This window comes from Agelaius tricolor, unplaced genomic scaffold, assembly GCF_023055355.1.
Source record: "Agelaius tricolor isolate 1412-34295 unplaced genomic scaffold, bAgeTri1.0.p SCAF_6, whole genome shotgun sequence".
In the NCBI taxonomy this organism is placed as follows: Eukaryota; Metazoa; Chordata; class Aves; order Passeriformes; family Icteridae; genus Agelaius; species Agelaius tricolor.
In genome coordinates, this window is record NW_027269266.1 from 42,827,961 (window position 1) to 42,854,912 (window position 26,952).

General features: G+C 40.0%; 1 protein-coding gene across 6 annotated transcripts in view; it reads left to right on the forward strand.

The window, feature by feature from the left end:
- Positions 1-26,952, forward strand: part of MYRIP (myosin VIIA and Rab interacting protein) — a 207,890-nt gene that overhangs the window by 149,869 nt on the left and 31,069 nt on the right. For 3 of the 6 annotated variants that reach the window (XM_071429563.1, XM_071429568.1, XM_071429565.1), the window contains exons 4-10: positions 2,806-2,942; positions 4,610-4,693; positions 5,944-6,041; positions 6,356-6,436; positions 7,985-8,134; positions 20,348-20,525; positions 24,918-25,567. In XM_071429563.1, the coding sequence (XP_071285664.1) occupies positions 2,806-2,942; positions 4,610-4,693; positions 5,944-6,041; positions 6,356-6,436; positions 7,985-8,134; positions 20,348-20,525; positions 24,918-25,567 (1,378 nt within the window). Of the gene's footprint in view, positions 1-2,805; positions 2,943-4,609; positions 4,694-5,943; positions 6,042-6,355; positions 6,437-7,984; positions 8,135-20,347; positions 20,526-21,420; positions 21,517-24,917; positions 25,568-26,952 lie in introns of all 6 variants that reach the window. The other 3 variants (XM_071429564.1, XM_071429566.1, XM_071429569.1) reach the window with 2 other exon arrangements.

The window sequence follows — 26,952 nt, forward strand, 5'->3', positions numbered from 1 at the left end:
TCATAGGAGAGAAGCATGAAATGATTAGATTACTCACAATGTGTTAATCCTGCAGCAATGAGGAAACCTAAAAAAAAAAAAGAAATAAAAAAATCCTTGTGTTTACACCAGATTAACTAGTACAAAGAGGCAAGCATCTCCTTTCATGGTTGCTTTGAGATATATAATCTCTATCCTTTTGACTCTTCCAAAGCTCACATACAGAAAATGTTATCATTAGAAATAAAAAACCTGTTTTAGTTGCAAAGCATTCTCACCTCATCAAGAAATCAGTGCTGTTAGCTTTCTGCTTTTATACAAGAAGTATTGATCAAACCCAGAAAAACATGGTGACACAGGGAAAAAGATGAGGAAGCAAGCTTGCAATGAATCACATGTTTTGTTTTCCCAAGCTGCCAGGTCAGCATTCATAACTGGCTATCCTAACTCACAGAGCATTCAAAGACAGGTGACTCTCTTTTTTTTTTTAATCTTGTCACTCTGTCTGAATATTAAGAATTGGGTCTACTTGGCTTCCAAGATGACAAGTTTAGCATTTTGAGCTGGTGCAGCTGAGGTTACTTGGTAAATATGCTGAGGGAGTTAGTAAGGATCTTCAAAGCCCTAAAACAATGCATTTGAGGACTCCCAGTGCTGTGAGTCCCCTAGTGGTGTTGGTGCTGCAATACTTTTTTGTGGACAGCATGGAGAACACTACATTTACTGGGCAGAAGAGCATCCTTTCTGGTCAATAGCTCCTGCTAAGCCAGTTCCAACCAGTCATGTTGTTTTATCCTTCATAATGATTGTGACTCTGTGCTATTGACTGAAATCTTACCCTGTCAGGTTCAAAAGGGAATGAAATTCAGGGAGTAGAAGACAGTATTCTGATGTAGTTTATATGAGAGCAATTGTTTCCTGCCCACAAAGGAGGCAGGTTCTCAAAACGCCGAAGAATTGCAGGTGTGGGAGAGAAATTTTCCTCCATTCAGATTCATCACTGCACCACAGTGAAGCTTTGGTCAGTGGGTCAGGTCTTGGACAGGCATCATAGCAGATCTCTTAGTGGCAACATTATGGGGATTCAGAAACCCTTTTTTTCACAGACAGGCCAAGGCATGCTTCCCGTTGTTTGTGCTCTGGATACTTTGTTTCATCAGAGTCGTTTCTGCACCACATGTAAGGATGTTTTCAAAAAAAAACCCCAACAAAGGATTTTTGCCCATGTCACATGTTAGTAATATTTGTACACTGGTGAATATTGGAACTAATCAGCCTCCTGGGAACCATAGTTAGGCTTGGGATATTACTGCAAATAGATATTAAAGGGCTAATATTCTTATATTATCTGTAAACATCTCTCCTGCATCTAATTGCTGAGACAGAATGCAGAAAAAATAGACTTCTATTCCATTATGAGCTTTTTCTTCAGTTGTCTTCTGTAGAGCAGCTAATGAAACTTTAAGGGTTCACAGTTTGAAGATGATAGGCTTCAGTGATTTTTATTTTTAATTTCCCACTGCTGGTGTTTGCTACTAAGCACTTTCTGGTGATGACAGACAAGTGGACTATATCATGATGTTCTGCTTTTCATGAAGTGGATGTTCATTTTTATCTTAAAAGTCTGAATTCAGACTGGAAACACGTAGTTGAACCCCCAGGCTCAGCATGTTTGTTTGTTGGTTACTGAGAATCTCCTGAGGTTTGGTGGCGCTGATTAAGAACTACATTTCTAGTCTGTCAGTAGGTGACAAAACAAAAATTGTTTTCATTGTCTCTTGCCTTGCACTTTACAAAGAAAAGTTCAGAGTCCCTGAAGGAAAATGTAAAGGTGACAGTGAGACTGTAATTTTATTTTGTTTTTCAGCATGGCCCTGGGTTTAAAAAATGGGGTTAAATCATCTATACATGTTGAAGTCTGGAAATGCTGAGAGTCTGGCCCTCCTGGTGGTGACACAATTTCTTTAGGGGTTCATATATTGACACTGGGCACTGACTTCAGCCTTTTGTTCTCCTAAATCTGCTGTTAAGAATAAATCAGCTTTAATTTATAGGTGGAACCCTAGGATCCCCCCCAGTGACATTCTCAGTAGGAAATGTACAGGTCTGCAGTGGATTTCCCTGCAGTCACCTGAGGCTGTTTTTGCCTAGGAATGTGGCACAGGTTCTCTCCATGCACTGGTGAAGGTACAGGTGGAGCAAGTTGCCACATGCCACACTGGAAACAATACAGAGCTTGCCAGTATCTCATGGCTTTATAAAGAGTCTGAGCTCTGGGGACAAGTTGAATTACTTTTGTCAGTGAAGCTTCCCATGGAAGGTGAGAAAGCAAACTTCAGCTCATTCTGCTCTGAGGTCCTCTATTAGGCTTTGTCTGCTCTATTGTTTTCCCCAGATAAAAGCAGTGATGTATTTCTATGCAAATGGAGGGGTTTTGTGGCACGTTGACGGGCTTGTGTTCTTACATTATCTGTAAATTTCTGTAAATGAAGGCTGTTTTTAAGTCCTGAGCTGTTTCAAGGCTTGTTTGTATTTTATAAGAGGTTGTAGTGTGAGCATTATAATGTAAAAGGTGAGACAGCCTCGTCTGATAGTACCAAAACCAAATAAACCCTTGAGTAATGTGAAAAAGATATTTAGTTATGGCTTAACCATAAGTAAATGGGTTTTTTTCCTTGCTGTAGTATACCAGACACTTGCAAAGTACAAACAATAAAGAAAGTATCCAGAAATTAATAGGTTTGTGATCTGAGGCCTAAAATATTTTTTCCCACATTTATTTGTTGTAGAACCATTCCAAATATGTAGTTTATTTTTCTGTTTTAGGCTCCTAAGGACCCAGTCTCTGGATTGGTACTATAATAATGTCAAAAGCCGCTTTAAGTGTTTTGGAAGTGCCAAGGTCCTGAAGAACTTGTACAAGAAGCATAGACTGGAGAGTGGACTTTGTCCTGATGCAATAGGTAAGAACAGCTGTGTTGATTTCTTATAAGATTTATTCTTGTCTGCTTTAACACAGAAGCTGAGACAATCGAAATTCTGAGATTATTTCAAGAGAGTTTTTTAAACACAATTTTCTTCTTTGTGAAAGAAATACCTCAGTGGAGAAAGTATGAAGTGTCTAGAGAGCTGTTTAAGAATTCAAACAATGTTTAATCTTAATTATGTCACTGATACAGAAGAACTGTCTATAAAGTAAATTGCAGTTTATATTCTAGCTTGTGTCCCCACATTTTTCACAGTTCTGAGTAGTCAAAGAATGATAAAATAATTTTGCATTCAACATTTGACCATAGGCATATTCCTGCAGTGTTTGAAGCAAAATTTGATTAACATGAGATACATTCAGTATCCAAGTTGACCAAAACTGACATTTCCTTACTTAGAATTTTGCATGCTTAAGGATCTGAAACTGGCCACATTTTATTTTTGTATTGATGTTTGTAAATAGGTAAAAGATACTGATAAAGTATTGGCATCAACCTTTTAAGTGATGACACGATTCACTCCTAACTATGCTCTTGTAATGCCCCACCCCATAAGAAGAGTGATTGGAGTCAGAAAATGGGTTTGAAGAAGTAAAGCTTGGTGTCATACTGGTAAATTCAGCAAGTTACTTAGAACACAACTAGCTGAATATTTGGCATTTCACTGGATTTATTGAACCTGATAATTTATTCTTGTAATTCTTTCAAAATTTGTAAAGAGACTGTTACTTTTCCATAGTCCTTCCTTTGTCTTTTTATGGTAAGTATAGGATGGTAAGTAGACTCTCTAGTCCTGAGTGGAAATTTTAGGTGTTTATTATGAAAATTGACATAAAAGCTTCTAGGAACATGCAACCTAGTTATTAAATTGTGATTTAATACTGTTTTTCCTTTTCGGGTAAAAAATTTGCATTTCTTGAGAAGATTCCTTAACAACTGAGAACAAATTTGTGTGAGGACAAGCAAATCTTGTTTCAGTTAGGGCACAAGTGGGACAATGAAAGTAAAAACTGTGGCCAGGGATGCTCCCCAACTTTCATATGATGTATTGCCTTTTTTTAGCCATAGTCTCAGTGAATGGGTGCTTGAATGGAAGTGTGAACAATGCAATGATGAGTTGCAGTGGCATATGCACTCTCGGTGGGACCTTTCTAAGGAAGGCCTTTGAGTCTAAATGTCATTGCTAACTTTCTTCTGCTATCCCTGTGACTCTTAGGTAAACCTTTTGTTCCCTTTGAAGATAAATACTAGTATAGGTGTCTGGGTTTTGCTTTATTTATACAGCATTGCCCTTTAAAACATAGAATCTATTTCTATACCAAATGTCATAGTAAAGTCAAATTCCCTATACTTAACTTCTGCCATGTAAGTTTTATGCCTGGTAGCTTCTTTTTTTCTTTTTTACTGTAGTAATAGTTTTTTCTATTCAAAATGAATGAGAAGTCTTTGATATGAAAGCAGTCATGTTTTGTACAAAAGCTGCTGCAGTCATGATTTATCCAACAGCAACAGCTAGGAGGAATTTTCCAGTTATCCCTCATTGTGTGCAGTGCCACCATATCTTGAGTGAATATTCTAATCTAATAATGCCTTGGTTGTTAATGGGTGCTTCTTATAGTAACACATGATTTTGTCCTTTTTAGCAGAAGGAAGTTTGTATGAAGGAAGCTTTGAGAATGAAGGAAGCATTTGTGGCAGTGACTCTACCTTCTACCAACAGACAGAAGGTATGCTGCTAAAACCTCATTTGATTGAAAAGTAGTCCTTACATTTTGAATTACTGGGCAAGTAGCTTAGAATGCTGGGAAGCCTTGTCCACAGGTCCAACAATGTTTTGGCTGAAACGTTCAGCAAGACTCTTGTGTACCATGCTGGGACATCTTGCTTCAGCATTACACTTACTACATGCCTATTCTAGTGTGATTTTCTTAATGATCAGTGTTATAAATGATCAAATCGGAAACCAAATTTATCGGAAAATTTAGCAATGATTTATTAGATCGTTAACAAAATAGAATTTTGAGAAAAAAACCACCACAGCCAAGGCAGCGTCAACCCCAGTATCGGCGCTGGGTGAACCTGGATCAAACCGACAAAGTGTCAGCATCTCCCCGGTGGTTCACCCCAACTGCTTCATGCAGCGAGCTTATAGAGTTTATTCTGCCTGAGGAGAGATGACCGAATGTTCCTTTGTGTCCCTTCACATGTAGAACTGGGGCCATACATGTGCAGGAATAGACAAAAGTGAGTCCAGATGGTTTTCTGAACACTTCAGAAGAGTCCGCATTCACATGTAGCAGAGTGTTACATGCAGCAGAGTGGTGCCCAGTGCTTCAGTATGGTAGATGCAATCTCCCAGGTGCAGGTCCCTTTCGAGTAGCCCTGATATTCCAGGGAAGTCAGTGGGAAGGTTTTATTCATACGTTAACAGACTTGATATTATCTTAACATCTTAACGTTTTCTGGGAACTAACTGAATAAACATAAGACTCTGCTCCCAGCCGGGTGGTCAAAGACATAGCTTGGATTTTACAATATTTTATACATAAATAGTATGAATTATCTCTATCATATACTACATCAGTTTTTTTTTACTTCCCTCCCATTTCCTTTCCTGTGCTCATATATTTTTTTCATTCTCTTTCCTAAATTTTGTTGTTCCTGCTTATAGGACCTTCACAAATTTTCTTTCAGTTATTTCCTCCAAACTATTTTGCTGCAGTCTAAAATAAGCAACATAAAATATATCATGTTTTATTGTATCTAAGATTTACATTTAAGCAGAAACTTAGAGATTGCAACAAATTTCTCTGTCTTTTTTATTTCATTCTGCATATTTATGGATTGAGGAAATAACTTTTTCATGAACAATTTAAGATTTGAATATGTGTCCAGACTATGAGTCTGAATTTTGGAGCTCTTTATGCAAAATGTACATATATAAAGAACATGGTATTTTATCTTATTCTTCATCTAGGACACAGCATGATGGATACCCTTGCTGTGGCCTTACGTGTTGCAGAGGAAGCAGTGGAAGAAGCTATTTCTAAGGCAGAGACCTACAGTGACAGCCTGGTAACACTTTCAAAAAAAAAAGTATTAATTTAAACAGGACAATCATGTTTCTTTTCATTTGGGTAGTGGTATAAACGAAAACATGATTAAGTAGTCACTGTCTCATGATATACCTAAGGAGTTGGGCATGGGTGTTATGAACTGGTATCCAAGACGCACATTGCATTCCAGAAGGTGACATGCACTTTTAAGTGCCTGTCATTTCTTCCCACAGTGCCAATAGGGCATATTACCCATTTCCCAGTCTATACATTTTTTGTGAGAAGGCTGTTTTTATGTGATTTTAGCAAATACAGATATCCGTTTTCCTGCAGGACAAGCAGAATGAAGCTTGTTACTTGCAGGAGCACAAGGAGGACCTCATAGAAGAGCTGGCCACAACCATTGTGCAGAAGGTATGGCATGCTTTTTCCCCTTATGTTTAATGTCCAAAACACAATGTTTTAGACCTGAAATACTGCTAACAACAAAAAGAATGACACCAAAGTAGAAAGTAAAGTAAATTAACTACAACAGTGTCGGCTTCATCAGCTATGTCTGACAGTCATCAGTTTATAAGTAAGATCAATCCAGTGCCTAACCTGATGTCCTACATGTTCAAAGCTGAGAGGTACCACTCCCTGAGGTTTGTGATGCCCTTTCTTGAAGGGAAGGTCCTTGCTTGATGGAATTTTACATCTGTATTTCACTTCCCCACAGGCACAAAGTTTTCTAATGTCAAGAGGTATGGCCCTTGACCATATACATCACTTCCCAAAAGATACAGTTTGCTAGTGACCTGACCATACCCTCTACTGAACTTTGCAACATGTTCAAAGAAAACAACATCAATCATTAACACAGAATTCTCTTAATGATGTTGTGCAAGAGAAGCTCAAAAATCACATAACCCTTGGCGTGTCTGAATTTTGTGGCTTTTAAAGTAAAGCTCATTCTTCTCCCTGCAAAGCTCATGGTTGGCAGAATGAAAGTGGAGGGCTAGTGGGAAAAAATACCCCTTGAGTTTGTCTGGACAGTTTGGAGTAAGGCAAGATGAGCATGAATAGAGCACTGTTAAGGTCCTGTGATCAATGAAGTAACCACTTGCTAAGTTAGTCTCCTTCCATGTGAAGTAAGCTAGGTGCCACATCTCTGTATAGGCTGTGGCATTTAACAGTGTGTGGATCACACACCAGAAGAGGAACATGTTGTTTATAGTACTGTCAAGAAAAGCCAGAAGAGCAGCAGCTCACTGGAAAATAATCTGCCTTCTTTTTTAAGGGTGACGTTAGACTATCAAGTAAGTCTGTTTATCGAGTGTTTCATAGTCCAGAGCCTCTCTCAGCCAAGCTTGAATTACTACTGTTTTTGTCAAGAGCTACCTAACAAGATCTTTTATGCCATAGAATAATGTTCTAATGTAGATATATTTCAGTTGTGGAAATGAAGTGTAGCAGGATATAATCTGTCAGTGTAGGGAGACATGAGCTCTCTCTGTCTTAAGATGGTGTAGATTTTCAAAAATAAAAATAGTGTCTAGAGACCTTAGACCTCTTTGTTGTCACTAGAACGTGTCTGCATGTCATGGGAGCCTTTGAAATTCCCCTCATATCTAGTATTTTATGTTTCTTGGCAAAAAGTCTTGTCTGAGGAAATACTTGACACTTAGATGCTGCTAAAGTGTTACTGTAGCAACAGGTTTCTATGTTTATGTAATTCACCTCTGGTATTCCTACAGGCACTGTTATAGATTGCATTGCTGCTTATGTGCTTGCAAGCGGTAGGACTTCAGATGAGAAGTAGTTGCATGAGCTGGAGCTAGAGCAGAGGGAAAGTCAAATGCTTTTCCTGGGGAGCTTGCCTTAAGTTGGGGTTCATTTAGATCTTCCCCTTATGGCTCAGACAGTATTTCCCCAGCATCATTTTTCTGTTCCCTCCCACCCCGTTTCTCCCGTACCCTGCAGATTATAAAGAAGCAGAAGAGCAAACCCGAGCAGGCTGAGGCTGACTTGGAATGGCCGCCATCGCGGAGCAGCGGCCTGGCGTCCGGCGCCGTCTCGGACCAGAGCATGCTGACATTCCCAGGGAGCCGCAGGGGCTCCTACACCTTGTGGGTGAGTGGCACTGCACAGCTATCCCTGCTTTCTGGGGCACAAAGCCAGAAGACTGCAGTCATGGATAAATATACTTGCTGCCTGGAATGGTACATAGAGACTTGCAGAGAACAAGCATTAATTCTGTGTCTGGACAAGCTGACACTCAGTTGCATGCTCTCCTAACATCCCATGGGCCATGGAGGTACATCACAGACATTGTGTTGTTTTGGTGACTGTGCTGGGGAGGACTAAGTTTGTGATATGAGCAGTCTCACTGCTTGATTTCAATGCTAACAGGACTCAATGCTTCAGTGTTTATTCCTCAAAACAGTTTTTCTGCTCACTTAACTTTTGTGTAAGTCTTCACTGACTGTTATGTTCTCTTTTGTATAAAGTTAGGTTTCTGTAATGTTTCTTTTTCTCCTTAGCCATCTTACAGAAAACAGCCACCACCAGAAACAAAAAAGGAAACTCAGCTGCAGAGCACCACTTATGTCTTACACTAAAGAGTGTTTCCTCCTTCCACTTATTTCTTAGCACAATGTCTTTATCTCCTGCTATAAAGCTGAAGAAAATCTGACAAGCTGCATTAGTAACAGTTTTAAGAGAGCAGCAAGTAAAAAGCAGTGAAAATAAGCTGTAGGCTTGGACAAGCACTTTGACAATCAGAGAGGGAATACAGTGACCGATGATTTAGTTCCAGTGCATTTTGACACTGTGGTTTAAGCTGCTGCTCCCAAGTGTCCTGCTGCTCTTCCAGTAACCACCTCTCCCCTGCTAAGCAGAACCACCAGAACTGAACATGGGCTATGTCCTAGTTCCCAGCTAAGTTTGCTCACTTACACTCCCAGTGAGAACAGATTTATGCCAGAATATTGACTGTGGGCCAGAGTTGCTGAGATACAGACTTGCATCCTAGTCTTCTAACTATTTGCAAAATGAAGGGGTACTGCCTGTAATGTCCCACTGTTACTAAGTGATCGCAAGTTAGGGTGAGCACAATTTAAGTGCTTTGCTCTGTCCCTCCTAGATGAGTTGTTTGTGGAATATAAAGGCCAGGAGAGAGAGAGCTAATTTTGTGTCTGTCTCAAATGAGGTTTATTTCCTAAGGACAGAACTCAGAGAAATATGCTGTTCAAACCCTCAGTCATTATACCAGAAGCCTGTTCTGCATTTGGAAACTTAACTTTGAACTCAATACATTTTGAAATTTCTGAAGTAACAATTTATTCCTGATGTTTTTGCCAGAGGGAGGCTCATTGGTTTGAGTAATAGTAGACTTTGTGAAAATACTGGAGAAGCAGAAATGTCACACTAAGGTGCAAACAACTTCAAAACCTCTGTAGCCATCAGTCAGTACTAGAGATCCAGATGTGTACAGTATTTTATAAGGACACTCCACCTCTTTGTACAGAGTCTTTTGCCACATTTTTCACCATTTGTTCCAACTGTCTTCCCAGAGTGTTGTAAGGAACACGAATGAATTTGGCCATCTGCTGTGACTTGTTTCATCTCTCCCATAAATTTAGTTTCTGCCTTTTACTTTGCTAGGGTTGTGTTATCTTTTTCTTTTCTCCTTTGAAGTGTGTATATGTTTGTTTTTGCTTTGCTCTGAATAGAGGAGATTTTTATTAGTATGACCAGACACTCTTATAAAGGAAGTGTCATCCTGTCATTCCCACAGCTAAGATAGTTGCACTTGTGTTAGGCTGTTAGATAGCACAATTAAAGTCACTGGAAAGTCTACTGAAAGGCAATTTGTGCAGAGTGAATGTAGAGCACTTACAGCCTGCTTGATTCGCATCAACAGTGCTGAAACAACTCAAATTCCTTTTCTGCACTTGCTTCCCGTTCCACTTTGTTTTCATTCAGTGACAAATGGGAAGCATGCATCTGTCAGTAGATTTGCAGGACTAAACCACATCACTTTCACTTCTGTATATTATGTGACAAAGTTATCTTTTCTGCCAAAAGAATTGCAGTTTTTTTTCTTTCCTTAACGAAACCCAACAGAAGCTGGCAAAGAGGCCCTTTGCCCATTCCAGGCAAAGCTCCCTACTGCCTCCCAGGAACTACTGAGTCCAAGTCTGTAACAGCAAATCTTCTTGGATTCCACTACAATAAGTGAAATTTTCTTAGTTCCTAACTGATGACATTAAGTTGACAAAAAAACCCCAAACTCTTGATTTCTGTATACACATCCTAATATTGATCTCTGTGTGATCAGTTTAGTTTAGGCAGAGATCTGCCTGTAATGATAAAACCTTTTAATATTAGTACACACCACAACTAACAAGAGTTCTGCTGCAACAGATTTATTAGCACAGGTGTTCCTAGTGTAACCAAGGTTTTTGTGGACAGACACAGTAGACACAACAATCCAAAGGGAAGGAAGAAGAAAAACAAGTTTTCATTTTTTTTCTGTCAAAGCTATCCGAGGAGACTATTACTGTGACAGAGTTAGGTATGGGAACCTGTTTCCCAATAAAGGTTATTTAACTAGAACTTCCCCTATTCAAGTATTTCTTGGGTATAGAGGCTAACAAATTAGCAAAGGCAGATTAACAGAAAGACAGGCATGCAGGGGAAAGGGAGGTAAGGATTGCAAATCTTAAGGCAGTCAGAATTTCATAATTTAAAACTGAAAATTTATCTTAGAGGAATTTGTTTTTGTCTTCTGTGCAGAAGATAATAGATGTGCTTTTGCTAGCGCAATGAAAATAATATAAAACACACAACAATTGCATGCTGTAACACTGGCCTTTAGAAACCCATGTTTATTGTTGCATTGCTTTTTATTACCAAAGTCACTTCTTACAGAGTTGGGGAGTGCTGTAATAAACACAGATATCACCTTGTGGTTTCACCTGCCAAGAATTTTTTCTTTTTATCACAGTTATTTGTATACAGCTCATTCATATTAGCCAGAAACTTCCAGTAGTCTCTGAAAGCTCTGCATTACCTCCCTGCTCATCCAAAATCACTTGCTTTGAAAAAGTGATTAAATAAGTTAAATTTCCTCACTTTCCCCTTCCAAACTATAGTATTAATTGTTCAGCTGCAGTACTGTGGTGTGCTAGTAGCTATAGACATTCTCTTCTCCTTTTTTTCCATCTTCGATTTCTTTGAGAAACTTCGCCCAGGCTAAAAATAGTGAAACAGGGCTGAATATTTTATTTCCTCATCTCATAAAAAGAGATGGATGGCACCATCTGTTTCTCATTACCAATAAGCAAAGGCTGTGCTGTGTTGGGATGGGAGGAGTGCAGAGCAATGGGTGGATGCTTCTCTGTTCTCTCAGTCCAGTTCGCCTGCCATGCATCACTGCCAGCCAGAGAGCAATGGACCAGTTGGCAAATTGTATCCCATTTAAACATTGATGGAGTGAAGGCACCCTGGTGTGTTTTAAGTGCTGTATTAGTGGTCTTTATTTTACAGCATAAAGATTGCATATATAAACAGAAGCTCATCCATAATTTATAGTATATAAAACAGCTAGGGATGTAGGGAAAAGGAGGATTTCATTAAATACACATTATGATGCATCTCAGGGGAAGCAGAAGTATACTGGTTAAGCTAATTTTAAGGTCCACAGTGTACTGTAAATTGTTTATTTTTTCTTCCTTTTTTTTTCCTCAATTTGATTTGTTTTAAAGAAAAGGAAGGTTCCAGAAGCTTGAGGTTTAGCACTGCTTTGGAAATCCCTGGAGTTTTGCAGGTGCTCTGTACCTTTTAAGGTTTGTCTCAAACAAAAGTGCTTGAAGGAAACCTTTTTGAGGAGGAATTCTGTTTAGCAGTCATGCAGCATAGTGGGAGAGGGATTTCAGATGTGTGAGACATGGCACTGTAAGTACCAGCTGACATCAGTTCCTACCTGTCAATGACTGCATCAGAAACATCATATTTATGTCTAATAAATAAATGTGTCATGTCAGAGGGAAGGTGGAGCTTTTAACTTTTATACAGGAGCTGGCATCAGAAGGTTGCATGGTGTGTATTGCTGGGACCTACTTCCAGTGAGGCAGGTGTGCATTTATCCAGAAGTGCATCAGCTGGACTTTGGGTTATTTGCTGTATTGTTTCCTTTGAAAGAAGCCAACTGCAGCACAATCTTCTTTGCACAGAATGGGAAAGAACAGTGAATTCTGAGATGGAAAAGCATTTGATGTTCTAAAAATAATGTGTCTTTTTCATTAATATTTATTATTTGAAGATCAAACTTTCTCTAACTACTTTCCGGGTTTCAGATAATACTGGCATCTGCTGACTCCACAGGTGGCACTCTAACATTGTAATCTCACTGCAAAAACAGTCTCGATTTCAGATTAAGAAGGCTCTGTCCATGGTAATCTGGTTGATTTCCCTCTTTCCAATGCTGCAGAATGATAGGATACAACTAGTCTGAGATTTTGACTCAGCAACTAGTGCCAGATTTTAAGGCTCAGGTGGCTAAATAATCAGTGCAAGGCTAAACACTACAGGATTGTTGTCTTTTTAAGTTGTCTGTGTAGCTTGAGTTTGTAATTCTTCTTGAGATGTATCTCTAGCATAAGATTGCTGATTTCTGGTTTCACAGTGCTATCCATGCACTTGACAAACTTCCAAGACAGTTTTGGATGCTAGGTACATGATCGAGCCCATGCAGGCCTACATTCAGCTGCATTGCACTTACTGTCAGCCAACCAAGATAGGTTTTAAGGCATGAAAGAGAATAGGAGAAAGGACAGAGAAGGGTGGTAATTGTATAATGTAATTTTCCAAATAATTAAGCTCATATGTTGTTCTTTCAGCTTCATTTTGTTTTAAAGATGCTATCATAATACATTCCTGGGTTTCGCAGAATTTTCAGGTCTAACTTAAAACCTGTGATGCTCAGAGCTGGGCTGCCTGACAAACCTTACTTTGTTTTTAGATGAAATCAGGATGTATATTGCCAGAGGAAGAAGTAAATAAACACAGAACACTTAAGGCTCCCTCTGGTGTTTGAGTAGGACATACAGTGATTCTCTCTGATGGGCGAGTGCTGTGCTGAGCGCAGCTTTGTAGATGAGGGTCAGAACAGGACATGAAAGGTTGTGCAGGGAACTGAGACACCTAGAGATGGATAAAAAAAGAATAATGTGTTTACTGAAGAGTATCCACTTGAAAAAGAGGTGTGTTTATATGTAAGGCTGCAGTTAGACCTGAAACATGGGTGCTAACTCACCTCCTCCCCCTACCCTCTTATATACAAGCACTCTTCCAGAGAGATGTGCTTGTAGCAAAGCAAAATCGTCCTGTCCTACACCAGAAGCAGGGATCTGGCTTTTGCTGTTCCTGTTTCTCTTCTGCAAGTAAAATGGCAATACTGTCACCACTGGATCCTAACTGAGCTCTCAGTGTCTTCAAACTGGGAAGTGTTTTTCCTGTTTGTTCTTAGTTTCATTTGTTTAGGTTTTTTCAGGACATGTCATACAACAGTCAAAGTTTGGGAGAAGGGAAAAAGAATGGGCTCTGGGTGAACGTGTGAGGAGCAGTAATGGCTAAATGAATAAGGGTACCTTGTAAAGGCATTGCATGGATTACAGTTGCATTGGTATATGTAGCCTCTGTTCCACTTCTATAGACTTGCTCACATAAATTCATTACATCGATCAAACTATGGTATTTTACGCTCCTAGCACTTCCCTAAATTTTTAACCTCAGAAGTACAATAAAGGAATGTTTATACTCATATTCTGAGATCAATATGAAATATCCATAATTACTAGCTTACAAATTCCTTGCAAACAAAGCAGTAGCACTTTCATATGTGGGCAACCTTTTTTTTTCCTTTTTTTTTACTTGGTAGGTGATGGTGTAGAGCTACTGGCATGCCCACCAGCATTTGTTGAGGAATAACCTCTTGTCTCTCTCCCTTACAACCCTCCTCTCCATCTGGTTAATCAAGGTCAGCTAATCTGAACTGACCCAAAATAAATGTGCACCCAAATGTGGCTCTACATATTACTACACAGCTGTGCATTCGTTCTGCTGACAGACCCATTCCTGATAAGCTAATCATTATTTTTGTAGTCTTTTTAAAGGAACAATGCTTTTAAGGGAATCAGATGTCTAAGAGGCCAGTAGAAGGATGGAAACAATCAATTGCAACCAGAATATGTCTGTCAGTAGTGAACAGAAAGCCAGCTTGGGCAGACCCTTGAAGGACATATGTTCTAAGCCTTTTGCAGGAGACGGACCAGTCATCTTTGCTTTCTCCCAACCTGCTGTTCAAGGGTTTGCCCCGATGGATGGGAGATCCACAAGGGGTGGTTAGGAGAGAATTTTCTTTCAATTGAGTGTGAAAATCTGCCTGTTCTTGCCCTTTTTTAGAAGGTTGTTAACAGATCCTTTTCCACGTACAAGATTAACTAAGGAACAGATGCTCCAAACCCTTGGTATTTCACTCCCACTGCTAGATGTCTGGACTGCATACATTTGAGCAGAGCAAAAATCACTTCCAGGATAAATAGGCTGTGGCAGAGTGGCATCATTTGCAAGCTCATACTGTCTCCTTCCTGGTGTGGGAGTTTTCTTACCAAAGGATGCTTAAGCTGTTAATGCTTAGGGATTGCTACTGTATTTGCTACCAGACCTACTGGTTCCTTCTGTGCATTGATTATATTCACAGAGCACAGCCGAGAGGGGGATTTGCTGCACCACTGGCAGGCATAGCTGCAGATTTGCAAGGGAGCCGAGGGGATCAATAAGGTTGCATTTAAGTCATTTGAGTTTATGTATCAGTTCTAGGTTGATTCCCTGAATGAACAAGGTAGTCCTCAAAGCCCAGCTTAGCAGCTGCCACTCAGGTCAGAGCCTGCACAGCACAGATTCAGAGTACCTGCCCTCAGCATGGGTGTTGAGGTCCCTGTGCCTGCAAGGGCTCCTACTGTGGTGACCCCGCAGCTGCCCTATGGCACCCGGGGTTCCCAGTCCCTCCTGGCCCTGGGAGAGTCTTTGACCTATTCCAAATAATTGCAGAACAAATTACTGTTTCACTAGTTCTACCAGACTGAAGCATAATGCAAGAGTGGAAACAAGGTGAAATAGGCGGGAAGTGGGGGAAAAACATTCATGATCCAGTTCTAAAGTCCCATCAGATGCTTTTGTGACCTATTTTGAATTACCATTTTGGCTTTTCTTTAGGAGAAAGAGGAATTCTTTTTCATCTTTTGGTGAAAACCCAAACTTCGTCATCTTTTATTGCAAAATCTTCATGTTATCTCTCTAAACAATATGCATACATATAAGGCAGATGTTCAAGGTAAAGAATCTATAGATTATCAACATTAGACTCAATATTCTTTATAATGGTTTATAAAGTTGTTCTTGCTTTTGGTTACTTGCTTTTCTTTAATTTATTCTGTGTTCAGAAGAGTGAGCTCATAAATTGTTACTGATAGAAAATGGAATATTTATATTTATTAAGTAATGGAAGATGGGATTATTTTTATTCACTCCTTCCTTCTTTAATCTTCACAAACCACTTTGTCTTTTTAAATTTTTTTTATTGAATGCCATCAATGAATAAGATGATTCCTTTTAGTTCTAGTTCAGTGAAAAATGAAGGCTGAGTTCTCTCCATCCAGACATTTTAAACTATGCAACAGAAATCCATGAAGAGGAATTAAAAAAAATAAAGGATAGTAATGTGTCTGTAATTGAAACAAACATGTCACAGGAGGTGCCACTAGGCAGGATTTGGTGGGGAACTCATCTAACTCAAGTGTCTATAAATGCATGTCAATACCCCAGCTGTATTTTGTGAGCTATGCTGCACTGCCCAGCACTCCAGCGTGCAGCATCTGCCTCTGTGGGGTGTGTGCAGAGCACAGCAAATGATCAGATGATCTGCAGGGCTGCAGTGCCATCTGCTGATGCACCAATTTGCTGCAGCGTCCAACTGCAAATATACAGGGCAGCCTTGTCATTTATAACACATAAATACCCCTAAAATAGCACTTGGTGGATGGGTTGGGGTTTTTGTTTGCTGAGGAAGCAGAACTTCTGGCTAGGAAATACACTAAGTATCTTTAGCTCCTTTCTTGACATCTCATGTCTTTATAAATCAAAACCAAAGTTCCTACATTCCTGCCTTATTTTGAAAATTGTATCTAGACTCCTGTATTTTTTTGGACACTTTCAGTTCTTCTGCCCTGAGATCTTGATGCAGTCCAAGCATGTAGGCAGTTGATAAAGCTTGAGGGACATAGTTCCTTCATTTGGTCAGTAAAAATCCCTTGTTCCAAACCAAACTGATCTAAGTGCCTATCAGGGTAGCCAGCCTTACCTCCAGTACCTCCGTGCATCCATTCACAGGGAAACCACATGGAGCATCAGCCCCCAGGCAGGCTTCTCAAGCCTGTTCCCTTATGTTCAGTGTTTTGCTTCCTCTACAAATGTCCCCAAGGGAAAGACATCCCCTGTGGTTCTACAGATGAGCTGTTACCTCTGTGAAGAAGAGAGGCACTGATGCAGCACAGTAATGTGTGCTTCGGCTGCCTGCACAGGTCAGTGCAGCAGTGAAGTCAGCCACAGGGAAGGAGGATGTAGCCCATGCTGCAGCTGTAGGGCTGGGGAGTTAGTGGTGCTGGCTGAGTTTAAGTTGATGCAAGCCCTCATCATGCCAGCCAGGATGAGGGCTTTTGCTGTGTTGCCTCACACCAAATAACTATCTTTCTAGTTTGCTCTTGATTTGCAAAAACAATAAAAAGAGGTCTTGAGGTCGTTTGCATTTCAGATAGAGTCATGACTCGGGCTGCTAATTGATTGGAGATTAACTTGTACACAAGCATTTGCTTTTGTGCTCTGAAAAATACAGTCAATTTAGACTGGTTTGTTCTCATGCCAGGATGTGCTTCTGTCCTGTTCCTACACCAAGCTTGGCTGTTGACACTCCTTTTTTGTGTCATTATCAGTACTACCAGTGATTTGAACTGCTCAGAGATTAATGTTTATGCTTTCTTTCCACCCCTGCTTGTCTGAGTAAAACAATTCTATTATCTCTCCCTCCAGCCCTACCTGAAACTAAATTTCAGAACAAGAAATAACCTAATCTTCCACTTTTATGTATTCTTTGTTGGAATTGGAGTTTATCAGAACATCGGTACTCCTTGATCATTTCAGTCTCTCCAGATACAAGAACTACAGAGACCTGCAAATGTAGTAGTGAAGAGTGCAAGTTCAATAGCATCTCCCTTTTTCAGGGTCTAAATGTAGGGGTGCAGCCAAGCTATTTTATCATGCCATTACTTTTCTCTCCTTGAGCCTTCTGTGACATTGAACCATCCTCAGTGAGAAGAGGTAGTACATCTAGCAGAGCAGTCCAAGACAGATTTTATCAAAAATTCACACAAAGTGTAGAAAAATAATGAGGATGGCCTCAAGCTAAGCTTTGGAGGCACCACAAGCCTTACTACTTGCTATATTCAACTGGATTTCCTGGGAAAATTTCTTAGCAGTAGTTCCTGCCTAATACCAACTTCCTGCTCCACAGAGACCTTGCAAACTGTGGAGAGCAACCTTCCTCTGATCTGACCCAAAAGGTTTAGCACACAACTTTAAAAAATCAGCTTTTCACTAGATAAGCTTGTTTGGTTGAGTTTATTTCAGATCCTAGGCTACTACACCACATGGGACTGTGTCCACTTTCTTTTCTCTGCTTCCTTGTTTTTCAGTTCCTTTCATCCTTCAGGCTGTTCATCTTCTCCTTTTTAAATCCTTCAAGCTGTTGTGTCTCTCCTTGTCCCTCTGAAGGCTTATCTGCCCGATAGTGTCGATGCACCTGAGCTGGCTTTAAATTGCTCAGGCACTGCTGGCCACAGCTTTGCTGCCAAAGCATTGGCCTGGGAGCGGGAGTGCCCAGCTACTTCAGGAGGTTTTGCAGCCTCTGCCAAGTTCTGCCTTGTCAGGGTTAAGCTGCTGGCAGGTCTTAGGTGAGTTGAGAGCAAAGAGCAGATGCTGCCATCACTGTGATTGCATCACTTTGCTGCGATGTTTATGAAATGGTGAGAAGGCACACAAGAAGCTGCCATTTAAACAAAACAGGAAAGCTGTCAAACATAAAGATAGCTCTCATTACTGGAGTCTCAGTTATCGTTTTACAGACTAAAGTTCTTCCTGGTATTCTTCTTCTTAAAGATCCAGTTCTTTGAGTAATAAGGGAAAATAGATACTACTGATTGAACTGTAGGCTATTTCTTCTTCTGGGTCTTCAGCATCTCTTATCTCTCTTGTTTGCTATATGCACATGGAAGAAGAATGCGCCCTGAGAGAATATTCATGGACAGCCACAACAACTGGCTGCTTCCAGTACATAACAACTTTAACACAAAGATTTCAAAAGATGCAGCAGACACCAGAACTAATTTATTGAAAGGGTGGCAAGTTTGGTGGTTCTAGCTTTACAATGAATGAAGTGAACCACAGCACAGTTAACACTCAGCAGAGTTCAGGTGGCAAATTTGTGGCAGAATTGTTTATATTGTCCACATATACTGCCAGGATGAAATCAAAGTTCATGAGCAAATTCCCTATAGTGAAACAATTTATGTACCTGTATGCATTGCATTAAATTATTTTATTTAATTTTATTACTTTTTCGTGGTTAAGAAGGATTCAGATGATCTTGATCAGTGAAAGATCTAGTTCAAGGTTTGGAACAGACTAAATACACACTTGAATATGGCTGACTTGGAAAAGTGATGCACCTGAAAGATTCCCTATAGTAAAATTACTTCAAACTTGTTGTGAATAGTTTATATCACTAAATTTGTCCAGTGCATCATATTAGGATCTATGTCTTTGTATGGACAAGATTAACAAAGTGGTAGTTATAGAAAATATAAAAAATATCTAGTGCAGTAATCTTGGCTGTTCTTCATCAATTCAGAAGCCAAACTAAACCCCTGTGCTTAATTGAGTTTCCTTTTACTGCTGAGCCAAGGATACAGGAAGATTTGCAGTTAATTAAATCTTCTGGCATGGTACATGGGTCCCACAGAGGAGCATTTCAGAGGAGAGGAGGTGCAGCCAGAAAGTGGTATAAGTGTGGCTTTCAAGCCAGCAGGACTCCCAGCAATGCTTATGCTGTCCTGGGAATTTAAGGGACTTGAAAATAGCTGAAAGGCAAGTTCTCCTTTACCTCACCTGCACCAGTGCAAACCAGACCTCTGATACAGGCAAAGACTTGCCCTTTTGGGACTAGCAGATTAAGTTAATTATTTGTAATTTGATCACTAAAAATGTACAAGGATTTGAGAGTGCCAACTTGACCTGTGCAAAGCAGCTGAGCCACTTGAAAACCTGGCATATATGGTCTTCTACTGACTCTGCTGGGAAGGCAACTTGACTTGAGCTCTGAGAGCTTTGTTTCTACCACTATACATCTGTGATTTGATATGCAAGTGTGAGTTCTGCTGAAATCAGCAGGACACTGACAGGACTAAAAGCTTTTCAAAACGGGACAAATTTAAATGTGTCTTCTGTAACTGTCTGACTTCTCTGTGCCTAGGTCAAAACTAAAATGTCTGATCTGTTTATGTGGTACTGAAGGCATGTCCCTTCCCCCTCAGTAGCAGTCAGGCTGATTAACAATTACAACAATATTTTATCTTGTTATGCCTTGAAATGTGACCCTCCTAGAACTAAACAGATGTGCAATTGTAGGCTAAGTTGACTTCATTAGTAAGACAGAATAAAACTGCTCAGCATATTGGGTGTTATGTATGTATGTCCTAGCAAACAGAATTCTGCATTAAAATCAGTTGAGTTACATATCTCTTTCTGGGGAACAGGCTGTTTGTTTGCTTTTTTTTCAGTTTTTAACTTCTGCAAATTGTTACACCAGATGGCCTGTTGAGCCAACAATAGATCATCATGTCTCACCACAATGGGATCTCTTTCTGGCTAACTTGAGTCAAAGCAGTTCGATATCAGTCCTCACCAAGCACATTCCCAACAACTTCACCTTAATTATTTCTCTCCATCTGGTCCATGGTAGTATAAACGATTTCCTGCCTCTTTGCATAGCATCAGAAATGCACATAAATAAGCAATTTAATGCTGAATTCTTTTGAATACATTAAATCCCATTTGTGATGTTAGCAGATCCCACACTTCCATGGGTAACTGAATACTAATTATGGTAAAGAGCTGAACAATTAACTTCTTCTGTTTTTAAATTTCACTCTCTGATTTTTAATCCCACAGAGGTCTCAGTCTGCATTCTCCCTGGCTAGTGAAGATATGGCCAATAAAGGACAAGACCCTGCATCATCTGTGGCCGAGGCTCTTGGGAGGCAGCAAAAGGGACAGTCCAGGAAGCAGAAGGAACGCAAGCACTCTGCTTTACCCAGCTGGAAGAGTGTAGACAGGCTAAATGAAACAAGTAAATATTTCTAGTACGAATAAGATTCTTTTTTTGGTTCTCACTCATGTGTGGAATAAATACAACTTAAAGCAAGGACCTTCTCTAGGGCATTTCTGCTGACCTTTGTGCTTTCAGAGGTCACATGTAAAATGTATATTCGATGTTGCCATGTCACAATTTCATTGGGCTATGTCATTGCTTATCTTAACTTTCTTTTAAAAAAAGTATTCAAAATTTGAGTCTTTGTGAAGTTGATTTTAGACTGCTGCAAAATTTAGACAACTGGTTTGGATACATTTCAGGGCTTCTAAGACACAAGAGCTCAAGGGCCTTTCTTTGTCATTGGTAACCTGTCCTCCAGTTGAAGGAGTTTGCAGCCCCTTGTATCCCGTCCATGACACAGGGTAACTGTTCATGAGCTTTTGTGGTGAGCCAGTCATTAAAATAATTCACATTTAGAATTTCTCCTTACGACTTTATTTTCAACTCTGATGGATTCACAAATGCAGTATTCTGTGCAGCCCTACTCACTTGTGCTTCCAGACTTGTCTCAGGAAGCTGTATGTGTAGGAACTCCACAGACCAGCAGCTTCCCTGGATGTGACTGCTGTCACCATGCATTAGGTATGGATGTAAATATGGATGATGGATGATGAGCAGCTTTCCAAGTCAGCTCCATTCCTGAATCAGCACCCTGGGATAGAGTGCAATTCCCTGCTTACTTCTAGATGACATAAAAACAGGTTGTAAGTGTAGAAGATATCAATGTGTATAAGTATCTGAAGGGAGGGTGTCAGAGGATGGATCCAGGCTCTGCTCAGTGGTGCCAAGCAATAGGACAAGAAAAAACAGGCAGAAACTGATGCACAGAAAGTTCCATCTGGATATGAGAAAGAACTTCTTCACTGTGCAGGTGACCAAGTGCTGGAACAGGTTGCCCAGAGATGCTGTGGAGTCCCCTTCACTGAAGATATTCAAGAACCTGGATGCAATCCTGTGCCATGTGCAGGTTGGTTGGACCAGCTGACCCACTGTGGTCCCTTCCAACCTAACCCTTTCTGTGCTACTGCAGTTGTGGCTCCTGCTCTTGGGGTGCTCCCATTTCCGTTGCCTCTCTTGTTCTGGCTGAAGCATTTGCAAGGCCACAAGAGTGTAGCACCAGGCAACTCCCTCACCCTAGTGTTGGTTAGTTTTTACCCCTACAGTTGCACAAAGGGGAAGAGCTGAACTCATTGCAGTAGCATTCCCTGTATCCAAGTGTTGTCATCCCATGGCAGAATCTGCCTGTTCTTGCTTCTTCTCTTGTAGCAGCTGTAGAGCCCATCTGACCCCTGTAGCACACTGGTTCATGAAGCTGCACAAGCAGAAAACTTCTTTTGTGGGGTGAGTTCACTGGTGCTGTAGCTCCCACAGCTGCCTCACTAGGCACTGGCAGGCACAAACAGTTACAGTGTGTGTTTGGGTTTGATGGTGACCAGGGACCAGAGCTGCCATGTGTTCACTTTGTTTATCTGTAATGCCAGTTGATAACTGGGGAGACTGAAATTTAGACAATTTCAGTGCTTCTCCTCCCCCGTGAAAGAAATTAATATTAAAGTAGCACTAAAATCTAACTTAACCAAGTATGCATTACTCTGTGAATTTCTTAACCAGCCCACTGTCAGACGTGTTTTTCTCCTGGGCATTTTAGTGGAAGGCCTATTTTCAGTAAAGCAGTTAATTTGCTCCTAAAATTTAAGCACCCACTTGAATCCCATTTCATTCAACTGTTGAGCAATTTAGTATTTAACAATTGCTTAACCACAGAAGAACGACAAATGGACCCGGGTTTTTTTGGGCAGTCTACGCAGAGGATTTGTTCTGCTTCTTTCATCTAAAAACCACATTTGTGATTAAAGTGTGGTGCCTATTGAGCTAATAGTAAATAGCTGACTGTGCTAATAATATCTGTAAAAAATGGTCTCACCTATGCAGTATTAAGCAGCTTTGTATTATGATACAGAAAACAAGAGAAATCTCAATGAAGAGTTTGGTGTGGTAACATCAATGGGCTTTTTAGGCATGTAGCCAAAAAGTAGTTCACAATTCATTTTGGTTGCAGTTCATATTGGTTTAAAAGGTGACTCAAGAGCCTTTATCAATAGTCTTACAATGAAACTTCTTAAATCTTTTTTTCCTTTTCACATGAATGAATTATAGCTTATGCCCAAAGAATTGTGGGGATAAAAAACATTCTTTCAAGTGATTTCATTTTGGAAAATCGGGAAGGGAGCACTTGACATTGTAGAATAAAATTGGGATAAAGCTGAGTCAGCTTTCTGAATATAGAGGTCTCAGTTGCTTTCTACCCTGTTTGTCCTCTAAGATGTAATCAACTAGTATCCTGTCCTTTCTTCAGTTAATTGAGGTTGGTAGACTGATTCTCATGTGGTGTTGTTAAATAGAATAAGGGAATATGGTTTGGGGGAGAAAAAAAGTTTGTGGCTCTCCATTACCTTTGTGCAATATGGTGCAGCTGAATTCAATTCCTGTTGGAGATTTATATCCTGCAGAGCTGTTGGCTTTGTTTGAAGGAACAATGTTTTAAGGAAAGTTCTTTCCCTCAGAGGAAGTTCTTTCTCTCAGGAGAACCCTATACTTAGATTAGTTAGTATAGTTAGGAAAAGTAAACAAGCAGGAGTTTCTTGTGCTTGATAGCTTGTTTGGGTTTTTTTTTTCTCCAAAATCAGGGGTTACTATAAAGAATTATTAGTTCTCCTTACACACCTGACTTCAGTTATATCCTTGCTTGGTCAGTGCTACAAGAGAACTAGTATCATTTTGCTTTTCTTTTAAGCAGGAGTAAGAATTGTATTTTCTCAAGTTCTCTAAATTGACTTAAAACTTAGGAAATGAAAGCAAGCCAAAAGGATTCAAATGAGTAAGAAATGCAAAAGTTGTCATAAAACTCTCATAGCTCCTAAGTTTAATTACAATTTAATTTTTGTTTTGTTTTTTGTGGGGGTGTTTTGGTGGTGGTAGTGCACCTCAGACTTTGTTTTTTTTAAACTAAGCACAGCTTACTGCATAGTAATGTTCTTTATGAACAGCTCCAGGGAAAAAGTAATCTTCCTTTCATCCTAGTATTTGTAACCATCTACTGCAAAATGCCTAATTATATTCTACAAGAGACCCAGATATTACTGTGTCCATTTGAAAATAGTGATGTTCAGCTTACATTATGAGAAAACTAATGGTTTGTTTTAAGTATTACTATAGGTTTATGAAAATAACAAACTTGAATCCAGGGAGGAATCCTTTAGTCTGAAAAGATCATTAAGTAGGCTAGATTACTGTGTAAATCCATGGCATTATATATTTTTCAAGTCCTGCAGAAGGCAGAATCATTGCACATCCATATGTCCCATGCAGGGAATTTTCAATTTTGATTGGAAATTAAATCTAAATTTAGAAGAAATAGAATTCTCAGAGTTATGAGAATTAAAGAGCACTTTGTACTTTTTTGGTTTTTGTGTTGGGGTTGTAAAACATACTCTGAAAACGTGGAAGGATACAAGAGCAGCAGTGCTTGTGTCAGAATCAGCACATTTGGTATTTAGTCTGGGGTAGAGTAGCCATAAGCAAGAGTCTAGGAGAGATTAGGACAAAGTATTTTTCATACTGCTTCTGAGTAGGCTCTGAACCTCTAGAACTATCAATTTAATTACTATCTCAGCTATTTCTGTATTTAGTAAATTTTTGTGGATCTCTCCTCCATGTTCATAGCCATCTCTGTTTTATCACAGATCATTTCAAGCATCCACAACAACCTTGGGCAAGAAGCTCCATAGGTCTGGTATCCATTGCATCACACTATTTATTTTGTTTGTTTAAAACCTTGATTTCACTAGCTTCACTTCATGCCCTCTAGTAGCTAGGTTGGAATAGATTCCCCCAGCTCTTTTAGGTTATATTCTCTCAGTCTTCTGTCCTCCAGATGGCAGAGCTCTGGCTTACTTAATCATTCCTTGAATGGACACCATTTCAGAACCTGGTACAACCTCTGTTGCTCTTCTCTGATTCTTTTTCCATCTCTCATTTTCAATGTGGGGGACCAGAATCGCACACCAGAATGAAAGACATTTGAAAAACTCAGGATTTATGCATGCCTGTGTGCTTATGTTCCATCAGTCTTTCCTAATCATTCTTTTAGAAAAAAACTTTGGTCCAAGTACTCTCCCATTTTAGTCATCACCATGACTTAAAGTGGTGGCTTCCAAGTAGTAGGGCAGCTTGGCTCTCAATATGGGAGAGTTCATGTGGCAGCAGCACTTGCACTTGTTTGTTGGTTTTGTTGAAACTTTCAATCTGTGGCAAGTAAAAGCAGCCATTCACAGTGTAATCACAGCTGTTCTCATTTCCTTTCCATAGGTCCGCCTTCTGTTTTCCAAAGCACCGATGGAAACTGGGTAGCTTTGCAGAACGTCACCCTGCCTCGTCCTCGAATGCTGGCCAAACCAAAGAGTCAGGTGTTCAAAGCTTTGGAGAACGAGTCCAGCATTGTGTCTGCCTATGACGAGATGGGCTCGGACAGCGAGGATGACTATGACTGGAACGTGGCCTTGAACAAGCTGCGGCGGAGACCCCGGCAATTGCCAGACGACTTCTATTACTCCAATTCCCAGTATGGCACCGAGTGGGTTTATGGCAACGATCAGTACCAGGCAGTGACCTCCCCCTCCTCTGGCTTATACACCAACACTGAGACACTGTTCTCTGATTCGGAAACATCTTCAGTAAACTCTTCCCAGGAAGCTAAAGGACCTAGCAAACTTCTCTGGTTGCAAAGCAGAACTCAAAGTGAAATGCCCAGAATGGAAAAGAAGCACTTCCATGGAGAACTAGATGTGAACTTCAATCCACAGGCAACTAGCTTGGAGTATTCAGACAGCAGTGAGACTGAAGGAGTACATTACGATTTAGAAAAGAGATCAAGAAGGTGGAAGAAGAACAAAGCCATCTCTGAAGACTTATGTGAAGAAAAGAATCAGGCAAAAGCCAACAAGATGAATTTAAGTCAGGTAATTGTGTTCGAGCTTACCAAATGCATTTTCAAAAAGAGCTGGGCAAAACTAATTAATCCAGGCTGGCAATATCATGTGAATCGTGAGTGGGAGATGAAGTGTTCTTGCAAGCTTTATCTTCCTTATGTCTCCTAAGTAAGAAGAAGAAAAAGCAGGGTGTTAGACAGGCTTTACCTTTTTCTCAAATAGGCCACTTTCATCCAATCAAAGACTTCATTAATGTTGTAAAATACAGTGCTCTTAAGAAAAAAACCCTCAAGATTTGTCAACAGCTGAGAAATGTTAATTAATCACTTGTTTTGTTGTGCTGGGTTTTTTTTTTTTTAACTTCTGTTTTCTTGATATAAGAAATAACTCATATGCCTGGGAATCTGCTCTGCAGTGTCTACAAATAATCTGGTAAGGAATAAAGCTAATGAGCAGCAGAAATTCAAAAAGGGCTTTTTGTGAAATCCAGTCCAAGTGACATCTGTTTTTAATTGGTCATCTTAAGATGAGTTCTAATGTGATAGGGGGAGTGTTTGCAAACTACTTCCATTTAAATAATTTGTCAGTTCATTAAGAAAACAAATAAAACCCAAAGAAACAAGCAAAAACCCCAGACTCTACTATCTCAAACTCCAAAAAATTGTTCATACAGCTTGAAGACAGCAAACATATGATTTAAATTACAGGTGTTAACCAGAAAGGTGAATAATTACAGGTGGATAACCAGAAAGCCAAGTCTCCTCTATTTGGAGTTTGTCCAGACCTGGGACTGATATTAAGGGATCCATTTGTTCCCCAGAATTTTGTTAGCAGTGCAAGCACACAAGCTCAGGAGAATTGACCCCTTGTCCAGTTCCATTTCCCACATCCTACCCCTCTTAAATCCTGAAGCTGCATCATTGCTGCAGCAGAGTAATAATAAGCCTGAAGCAAGGAACTGAGGGCTGGCTTCTCCCTGTGCCTTTGATTGTGAGCAGCCTGATTCAGTCTTAAAGCTGTCCGACCAAATTTAGGATGCCTGGAAGAGTTTTTCTTTCCTTGTGCTACTAGCCTGTATTTCCTATAGAAAAACATCAGTACACCTGATTGTAAGTCAGTATTAGGATTCTAGATTTCAGCAGGGTTTTAATGCTGGATGTCATTAATTCTGGACCCATTCCATCTGCTTTTAGGACAGAGTGTGGGTGTTCGGGGTGTTCTGTACTGATTCATTCACACTTGTGTCCTCATATAAAATCAACAGTTCTCGAAGGGAAGTATGATGTAATATAATGTGATCTGATGACACATCAGTGGCCATTATTGACTTCTTGGAACATCAGACAGAATTACAAGGCTTTACAGGGACTGCACGAAGATTATATCTTGTACACAGACTTCTGCATTTAGCTTTA